Source organism: Helianthus annuus, chromosome 2, assembly GCF_002127325.2.
Source record: "Helianthus annuus cultivar XRQ/B chromosome 2, HanXRQr2.0-SUNRISE, whole genome shotgun sequence".
Classification (NCBI taxonomy): Eukaryota; Viridiplantae; Streptophyta; class Magnoliopsida; order Asterales; family Asteraceae; genus Helianthus; species Helianthus annuus.
In genome coordinates this window covers 112,855,281-112,865,661 of record NC_035434.2, presented here as the reverse complement: position 1 = coordinate 112,865,661, position 10,381 = coordinate 112,855,281, and the positions used below count along the sequence as shown (strand labels likewise).

The 10,381-nt window shown below is 37.9% G+C and overlaps 1 protein-coding gene across 1 annotated transcript; it reads left to right on the top strand.

Moving 5' to 3' along the window:
• Positions 1-3,290: 3,290 nt before the first annotated feature.
• Positions 3,291-8,649, top strand: LOC110889769 (endoglucanase 9). Its single transcript, XM_022137337.1, has 6 exons — positions 3,291-3,666; positions 3,949-4,247; positions 6,272-6,757; positions 7,165-7,294; positions 7,389-7,564; positions 8,200-8,649. The coding sequence occupies exons 1-6, from the start codon at positions 3,291-3,293 to the stop codon at positions 8,590-8,592; spliced, it is 1,860 nt and encodes a 619-aa protein (XP_021993029.1). The 3' UTR covers positions 8,593-8,649.
• Positions 8,650-10,381: the final 1,732 nt, after the last annotated feature.

Here is a 10,381-nt window from a genome sequence, read left to right as displayed (position 1 = left end):
TTTCTTTATGTTCTTATTGAGTCCGAGTTTTCTTTCTTTTTCATAGAGTCCGAGTTTTGTTAGTCCGAATTTTGTTAAAAAAAAGAAAAAAATAAATATATATATATATATTTCAAGTGTCCGAGTTTAGTCAAACACCGAGTTTTTAAACTCTTTCTTGGTCCAAGTTTTAAAACTCTTTCTTAGTTGTCCGAGTTTTAAACTCTTTCTTGGTCCAAGTTTAAAACTCTTTCTTAGTTGTCCGAGTTTTAAACTCTTTCTTAGTTGTCCGAGTTTTAAACTCTTTCTTGGTCCAAGTTTAAAACTCTTTCTTAGTTGTCCGAGTTTTAAACTCTTTCTTGGTCCAAGTTTAAAACTCTTTCTTAGTTGTCCAAGTTTAAAACTCTTTCTTGGTCCGAGTATAAGGTATTTTGGTTCGAGTTTTGGTAAAATTCGGTTCCGAGTTATTCAAAACCAACTTTCAAAACCAATTTTGTTTGTTCCGAATTTCTTTGTACTCTAAGTATTGTTCCGATGCTCTGATTCGAGGTTTCAAGAGCTTTCGGGTTTTACGAGTTCCGAATTTTCTAGAATTCCGGGTTACCTGGGGTACCGGATTTTTAACTAAGTTTAGAAGCTTGTGTAGTTCGGAAGTTTCGAGTTGTGCATGTTCCGAGTTTTTCTAGTTATTCCGGGTTACCTAGGGTACCGGATAACTAACTAAGAGTCAGAATTATGTGTAGTTTGGAAACTTGAAGTCGGTTTCGGATTATCGAAAAGTTTTATGGTACTTATGTTGTCCGGATCAAGTGAGGAGGTGAAGAGAATAAGACTTGCTTGGATTTTTGTATTGTTTACAAAGAAAAAGGGGGAGTAAAAATTTTTGAAATTCCTATTTTCTTTGTAAATCAAAAGCTCGTGGTGCTACATCGAAACAAGTTCATGTTTACTATCTTTGAGATTAACTTAGTGTTAATCTTACCGGTGGCGAAGTGTTTATAACATGAAGCAAGTTAGAGCTAGTGTATGATTGAGTTTTGTCAAGTTTGTTCGAGGTTTAATCAAGTGTTGACGTGATGAAGCAAATTGTTCGTTTGGCAAGTAGTTGAAGGTCATGCCTTTATCGTATGCCGGTTAGAGTAGAGAAGATTAGTCTTCTTGGTACCTCTTCCAAGTGGGTGACTGATCGGATTCTCGAAATAGGGGTTCTTACATTGAGGGGGAGATCAGAGACGAAAGTCATCGGGTAATTGGTGGATTTGTGAAGATACGAGATTGGATCTTGAAGATTCGAGATGAAATGATTTCAGACACTCGGTTGAAGACTCTGATCAAGATGGTGGATGTACTTTTACAAAGTTCAGTTTGTTATTAACTTATTGAACTGAGCTTCATGTCTTTGTGAAATTTGAAGTGTTCAAGGCTGGCCATTGGAAATCCAATGTTTCTTTCTGCTGTTGGTTAGGTTTGAAGATTAACGTATCGAGCGATATTCTTACATGTGGTTGTAGGTCGGTTCGCGTTAACTTGATTCAGGAGTAGATTGAGGGGGAGGATCAACAATGTTTGATGTTGGATTCTTCGGGTTTCACAAAGCGGCCATTTAAGTGATCGTCAGCAAGTCTTTGATTAGAAGGGTTGAAGATCATTGTGCTATGTCAGAAAGATCAAGTCTCAGCCAAAGTTGAAAGCAGGCATGATATCATCAGTTAAAGGGGAGTTTGTAAGTGCAGGATCCCCGGTGATTGAAGATTATCGATGCGACACATAACTGATGCAACAGTTAAGGGGGAGACTGTAAGTGCAGTTCCTGCCGGGTAACTGTCGCTTATCAGTTCTGTGTCAACCAAAGCAGAAGTCCAAGTTAAAGTCAATGATAATGAAGATTATCAATTGCTGAAGGTATTCCTGACGACTTTCTAGTGTTTCGGATTATTGTATTGTTTTGTATCCCGGACAATGTGTTTTGTCCGGGTTTAGTCCCTAGCCTATATATATGTGTGTATTGTGTAGATTAGGGCAACCCTTGAGTGCTTGGTGCACCTCTCACAAGATCTCATCCATTCCCCATCACTGTGTGTATTCTAGAGAGAGAGGGAGACTATGTGTTAGTGAGAGAAAGCTAGGTTTAGATCTTTGTGATCTAAACCAGCTTGTAGATGATGTATACTCCTTTGGTTTGTGTAATCTGTGATGACTGATTCATAATAAAGGATTCATCTTCTACATATTTCTATCTTGTTCATATTTTGTTCTTCATGTCTTGAATCAAGTGCAATGTTTGATGTTGGTCATCGATCCGGTGCTTTAACATACTTATATTTGCGATTGCAGATATGCAATTATCTTCGGGTTTTGTTTTCTTGATTGAAGTTGCTTTTTCTTAAATGGGTTGTTCAAAGCATGTTTCTCGATCATTGAATCTGTTGTTGTGCTTTTTGTTGCTCTTGGAGACCTAATTTTGCTGTTCTAAAATTATTACTATGAAATTTTAAGGGGGACAAATATCACTTCAAGTTTAAAAGCCTTTCTCTGTCGTTTCTACTTGCCGCTGTTGCTACTGCGCCAGTTTACTTCCAAAAAGCATAGACCATATCAGCTACTTTTTCCATGTATTCCTCATTGATAATCACTAGATTCCTCTTATTAGTGAACTCCATTTTTTGGTACAGATGAGTGTCTGGCTTAATTGAAGATAAATTCTAGTATGTCAGTCACTTTCATATGTTTTGTTCTGATGTTAATATTTAGCATTATCACAATGAAGTTTTTATTTCAAAATTGAACTAATAGGTCCGCTGTAGCTAGCGAGACCGGCGTTTCTGCTTGATGGTATGATTTCGTTATTTATTTAATCAGATTTTAACGGTTTTAGTTTTTTCTATGGTTATATGTCCACAAATAAAACTTGATTCAGTGTGTTTGTTCAGTAATTTTGCAGTTCAACATCCCTATTCCCTAATCTTGGTGTCATTATAATTAATTCGCTCTTGGAAGCTAAATTTGTTGTTTGATTGATTATTCAGTAAAAAGGCGTTTGAATTAGCTACATGATTGATGAAAAATAACAAAGGAGTCCATATTAGTTAGACCGGCCAAAACTTTCTAATTAATTAATTAATTGGAGCAATTGATACTATTGACCGGCCAATACATTCTAATTAATTAACTGGAGCACTTTCCAATGCCATTCTCGACGATGAATTCATAGAATAACCACAAGCATATTTAACTTAACTCATAAACACACCAATTCTAAACACTCATAAAACAACATCAAATACAAACATTCCTAGTTCATCATATCTACAATGGACATCGGCGAAACCAGCAACAACGACACCATACTCTACCTCCACTCAATCTCTCCCGCGGGCCGCCTTCTTCCATCGGCGAGCCGCTGGAACTCCATCGAAATGGACTTCAATCTCTTCCCTCAATCTCGAAACAACTTGGGCTACAATTCCCTCCCTTCACGTTTCTCTAAATCCGTTGATTTCAAACTAACCGTCACAAATAAGAAAAACTTCAAACGCTTCATTTATGCTTCGTTGGCTGTTGTATCGCTCATTGTAGTTCTATGTTTGCTGTTACATTTCTTGCCAAACAAGCAACGTCACCATGGTGCAACAAAAGACCTTACTCTAGCTCTTAAACAGGCTCTCGTTTTCTTTGATGCTCAGAAATGTATGTAAAGGGTCAGGGTCGTATTATAGTTAGTGGTCACATTACTAATTTATTTGTTAGTCAAACACATAATACGGGCTGTGTGATACAATCCTCATACAACTCATATACCATTTTTGGGCTATTATACACCCTGTATGACCATATAATGATCTCGCCTGAATGACACGTTAGGTGTTTGGATAGTGTGTTAGTGGTGCTTGTTTAGCAGTCTTCATAAGCATTCTTGACGCTTTACTGACTATTATTCATGTCTTTTTTTTTTTTGTTTTGTTTTGGTAGCTGGAGTGTTGCCAAAAGATAATACAGTAAAGTTTCGAGGTGATTCTGGATTAGATGATGGGAACAAAAGTCTTGTTGGCGGATTCTACGACTCTGGAAACAACATCAAGTTTAGCTTTCCAACCGCGTATACGATCACGTTGTTGAGTTGGTCTGTGATTGAATATCATCCCAAGTATGAAGAAATCGGAGAACTTGATCATATCAAGAGCATAATAAAATGGGGGAGTGACTATTTGCTCAAGCTTTTCATTCGTCCAAACGAAAGTTCTCCTGGTTCGGCTACTTTGTTTTCACAGGTACACTAAAAACTCATAACTGCAATATGTTTTAGTGACAAAGCTGATCTCCTTAGTCCTTAACCGTGCAATAAGATGTTGGGATCAGTTCTCCGTGGCAAAAGATTTACGAAAAAAACCATACATCTTAAACAAATATTACAAAAGTAGCAAAAAACCCTAAACAAAATTTGTTGTATCTATTCATATCCCCAATCAGTTTATTTATCCTTCTATTTGAATTTAAACATCCATGGACAAGTGTTATCTCCGAAAGGGTTTACCATACATTAGTTATATATGATGTTTTGTATCAAACAACCATTTAAGATGAAAAAATCCAACCAAAATTAAGAAAAAACAGACGGGTTCAGTTGGGTTTTTAACTGGATGAAAAGCCCGGATTCAGAGCTGGAGAGGGACAAGTCCAGACAGTATGAGCTGAATAATTTCAGCATAAAGATAGTGGCGGACTCGTGGCTGTGGCTCTTGGATGGTGTAAAATAGGAGTTTTCTTTCAAGCAGGTGCTTCAAGACATCGAGGCCAGGGCTTGTTTGAATGATCAACAACAATGGTTCAGGTGCAGCAAGGTGGTGGTCCAAAAAGTGAATTGCTTCTCGTGGCACGCCACTAGCGGCAAGATTCCAACGCCTAAGGGGAGGAGGGGTGGTCACTAGTGATAGATTTCTATCACTCCCACTATCCAATCAAATCATGCCATGTCATCACCCAATATTCTATCACTAGTGATAGAAATGTAGGGGGAGTGGTATCACTAGTGATGGAATTCTATCACTCCCAAATTTTTTTAATTTTCATTTTAAAATTACAAATAAATTAAAACAGTTTTCTGTTTTTATAAAAAAAAAATTGTTTTTCTGTTTTTATATAATCCATAATCATATCTTTTGTGTAGGCCCAATTAATTCAGAGAGCCTTTTGTGTAGGCCCAGTTTTCTGTATCGTCTTCTTCTACCTCCTGCTTGATAAAAATCATGAGTGATAAAAATTCACTTCTGGTCCCATCATCGTTCAATTCTGGTCCCATCATCGTTTCAAAATTCAACAATTTCAACGCGTGATAAAAATAACGAAAAATCGATTCCTTGATAAAATAACGCGTTGAACTTTCTTGTGGGGGTGGAATAACGCGTTGAAAAATCGATTCCATGATATTATCACGTACCGCCCCGTCGGCTCTAAGGCCTTAGCAAAGGGAATGCTGTTGTGCGAGATGGTAAGTGTCCGGTAGACTATGGGGTGTGGAGGAGGGTAGTCCTCAAAGTATGATCCGCCACGTAGGCGTCCACGTAAGCGGGTGTGGGGATGAGCCTAAGGGGATGGACCTAGGGTGTGGGGATGGGCCTCAATATATAAATATGTGTGTTGTATGTATATGTGTGTGTGAGAAGAGAAGGCCCTGCCGCCCGGCAAGACCGTCTGGAAGGCGACGGGGGACGGGGACGCACCTAGGGGTCGGTGTGCAGGCCCGGCGCCGCACCAAGCCGGCCCTAGGTCGTCCCCCACACCGCTTAGTCTTATGTGGCATTGTAGATGAGGAGGCGGACCATGTGCTTGTGTCTTGTATCTTCGCTAAGCGGTTGTTTGACAACTTCTAAATGGTCTGAATGGTTAAGTGCTGAACTAGTAAGAGGTCTGAAACATTAAGTGCTGAACTAGTAAGATGTCTGAACCATTAAGAGCTAGTATAATGTTTAACCGCTCAGAGACTAATGTCTGACCAATTCAGATTAGAGGTCTTAACCATTCAGACTCAGTATAATGCTTAAACATTCAGACATCTGCCTTAGTTCCTTGCTATGGTTTTTGTGTTTGAATAAAGTTCTCTTTTGCTTGCCAATAAAAAACAATTACCTAGAGGTTACACAGAAAAACCATATGATTTTCAGAATACAAAAATTTTGATACCGAATTTATTGTACGGTGATTTATTTAACACTAAAACACATGAGGTGTTTCAAAAGAAATTTATTATTCTTAGTAACAACTACAAGATACTAACAACATAGTTTATTTTTTACAGGTAGGGAGCGTAGGGAAAAACAAAACGTCGACTGAGAATGATGACAAATGCTGGCAAAGACCGGAGGATATGCGATACACAAGGCCGGTTTCTAGTTGCGATGAGACTGCCTCGGATTTAGCGGGGGAAATTATTGCCGCACTTTCAGCAGCATCATTAGTTTTCAAGGATGACAAGATGTACTCAACTAATTTAACCAAAACCGCAATGGAGTTATTTGATATTGTCACAAAAGATGAACCCGGGTTTGTTCAAGGTATGTATACAACGAAAGATGAGTGTGGAGGACAAGCAAGAGAGTTCTATAACTCGACAGGATACAAAGATGAGTTAGTCTGGGGAGGGACTTGGTTATTTTTCGCGACTGGCAATACGAGCTATCTTAGATACACTACAGAAAATCTTGTTTTGGCTGAAGAAGAAGAAGAAGAATTATCGGTAGATAAAGGTATCTTCTATTGGAATAACAAGTTCACTGCTAACACGGTATGTATTCATGTCAATCTCGTAACTACTGAAAAAACGATCGGAATTTCTTCACAAAATCTATTGACCAAATTAGCGACGGAAGTTCTTTTGCATTGAGTTTTGTGATCGTATCTTTAGCGACCAAATTTTGCAACGTATTTTACTACTAAATTAGTATTGCGACAAGACTAGTTGACCTAACCATTTTCGCCCAAATTGTTGTTGACCAAACTGTTAGTTTTCATTGGTTGACCTCTATTATCCCACCTATCAATTTTCTACTGAAATGATCATGAATTAGTATTTCAATTTTTTCGAAGAAATTTTATACATAACAATAGGTCAATAGGAATCAATGTTGCATCTGAATTTTGTTTAAAAGTCAAATTTCAACTAGGGCTTTTGTTGGTACCTTTTATCAACAGGTTTTGTTAACAAGGCTTAGATACTTTCTTGATCTTGGATATCCATATGAAGAATCCTTCCTATCATCAACGAACAATGTAGACTCGCTAATGTGTTCGTATTTGTCTCCTACTATGCATAAAACACAAGGTATTTGTGTAAGATCTATATCGAATTATATATACACAAACTAATGAAGCATATAATGTGTGATTACTCTACCTTTTTCCCTTGATACAAATAGGTGGATTAATACTCCTAAAACCGGATCAGTATGCGCCGCTTGAGTATGCGGCCACCGCGTCCTTTCTTAGCAAACTGTATAGCGACTATCTTGCTCTTTTGCAAAGGTATAGTAGCGGTTGCACTGATGGTACTAGTTTTTCAGTTGAAAGTTTGAAGGATTTCTCTTTGTCTCAGGCAAGTGCTAGATTAACATAATTCAACTTATTGAACAAAGAACTTTAGTAGTAATAGAAAATAAACGGAAACAACTAAGCAAACAAAGGAGTATTACGGGCACACTTTTACCGACGGGCGTCACCGCTTGGTAAACATAGACGAATTACCCAATTACTTACCCATGGATCTTGAGAAACCCTGATTATTTCAATACTATCTTTTAAAATTAGTTATTACTGCCAACGAATTTCCAACCGTATTTCCATTGGTAATACTTAATATGTTGTTGGTATACCGCCACTAAGATATGTCAGTATACCATCGGAACCAATAATTTTGGACGACCATACAAAAGTTGTCAGTGAACCGTCAATAAAGTGGTCTGTCGGTGATCTTTCGGTAATCTATTGTGAATGGGGTTGCCCACACCGTTTTTCTTTGATGTTTCATTGCCGATGGATTTCAATATGTAAATGAATTCACTGACAGATTGCTGATGGACCTACAACTTGTGATAGTCCTTTGTTTTGTAGTGCGAAACATGTCAAGGGGACAAAGCATATCATTTCTTGACTATGTTTTTGGCCCTCTTAATATAAACACATTGAATAAGCTAGTAATTAACTTTCGGTTCATTTACCATCTTGTTTTAGGTCAATTACATACTTGGAGACAATCCCATGAAAATGAGCTATGTGGTAGGATTTAGTAACAACTACCCACAACATGTTCATCATAGGGGTGCATCCATCCCATGGGATAATCAATGGCATTCTTGTGCAGAAGGTGGTACATGGTTGAACTCCGAAAAACCAAATCCCAATCAACTTTTGGGAGCTATGGTACGAGGACCCGACCAGTATGACATGTTCTTAGACGAAAGGGATAAGCCGTGGTTCACTGAACCATCCATTTCTAGTAATGCCGGTCTAGTTGCAGCGCTTGTAGCCCTCCATGATCCTCCTCATTCGCCTTCAAGCCTGAATGGTGCAGGTTCATTAGGTATAGATAGTTACGGCATCTTTCATAATATTCATTTAAATTGAATCATAACCTCATTGATAACCAATTTCGATCTAATGCTGAGAGTATTTGGAAGGTTTGCTAGCACTCGAAAATATTAGTAGCTATTCGACAGGCGTTATATATCCATGTCACGTAGCTTACATAATATACAATTGAGCACAAATATAAAAGAAAATATATTTGCACAAGAATCAGCATGGGGTTACACTAGGTGCGAAAAAAGTAACTATGACAACATATTATGAGTAACGCATGGAAAACTATTGTCTTATGTACATTTTCCAAACAGTGTTACATGGTATTCTATGATCTACTGTGTGCATATTACAATGATACATATAATATTTTTTTTTTGTTTGTAAACCATTCTCTTCAGTCTTTAAGTTGCCTTCAGCCGGTTCAATCCATAGGTTTCCTGTGGATTATATAAACACATACTAATTAACGATCATGTGTTGAAATTTCAAGATAAACCCAAATTTAACAGTACTCCAGAGAACTGGACTTGCGAACGACAAAATCAGTTGCAAAATTAATGAACAATTTGCGACTAAAATCATCAAATCTCGCAAAACAAGATGATCCACAGAGATTTTTGTGATCGCCTTTGTAGTCGGAAGTCGGTCACAAAAGGGCATTTGCGACCGTTTTGCTACTAAAAATTCCTATGCAAATGTCCACTTTTCTAGTATTGCAGGATCATTAAAAATCAACAAGAAGCGCACCAAAATTGAATGTATTTCATCTAGAAGTGGTATATAAGCAAAGCCGTGAAGGTCTTTAAGTCATCTTTGAGCATTTCTTCGTCGTCTTTCGCTTCAGATAAGAGAATCTCAATCAGGTTTTATTATCGGGAGCAAGTTTCCGTGCTACTTGAAATAGTGATTCTAGCGAGTTTTACTATGGTGAAACATGAATGATAAGATTGTCCTAAATGCTATATTTGTATCACTATCTTGTTAGCGGAAGCCGTCATCATAATCGTCCTTGTACTCGTGTTTGTGTGTGTGTTTGTACAGAGAACAGAAAAACATGCATGTGGATATTGTATTGAAAATATCTTGGTAATTACAAAGTTCACAATATGGAAATATTTATACAAAATGGTGGAACGGTCGTGACTGTTAGGAAGAGACATAACCGTTCTGACGGTTATAATTACCAACCGCCATAATTGCCATATCTAATTTAATTACTAACCTAGGATCTAATTAACCTAACTAAATAATAATGAGCGTACGTTGATACCTGTTAACAACCCAAGCCAGGCAGGACCATCAAATGCCAACCAGGCTCTTGTGGTACAAGTAGATGAAGGTTGTGATTGGTCAATTCAGTTGGGAAATGATGCTTCGGATGGAACAGCTTGTTTTGCTGAGGTAGTCAAGGATCTTAAGCACGCCAGTGGTGGAGAATCTTCCACCAATGGTGATGAATCTTCTGAAGACGGACAGTTCTGGTTACAGTAGAAGCTCAGATGAAGAATCCTCAACTTCAGGCAATGATCATTTGGATGACACGTCAAGTGTGTCAGTCGATGCAGATGTTGATGAGCTATTGGGAGAAGCTGCAGCAGGAAATCATAGAAGATCTATTCTGGTGGATCAAGCTGTTTATTCTTCTTCTTCTCTCCATTCAGCCTTTATGGCTAATGTCGACAGTTCATCAAGTCAGGTATGTGTCGATGAACCTACTGTTGTTGATTGTGATAATTGTGCTAGCTTAAGTGTTAAATGTGCTGATTTGGATGCAAATATGTCTGAGTTGCAAGGCAAACATGATGCTTTAAAAGCTAACTTGTTTGACTTG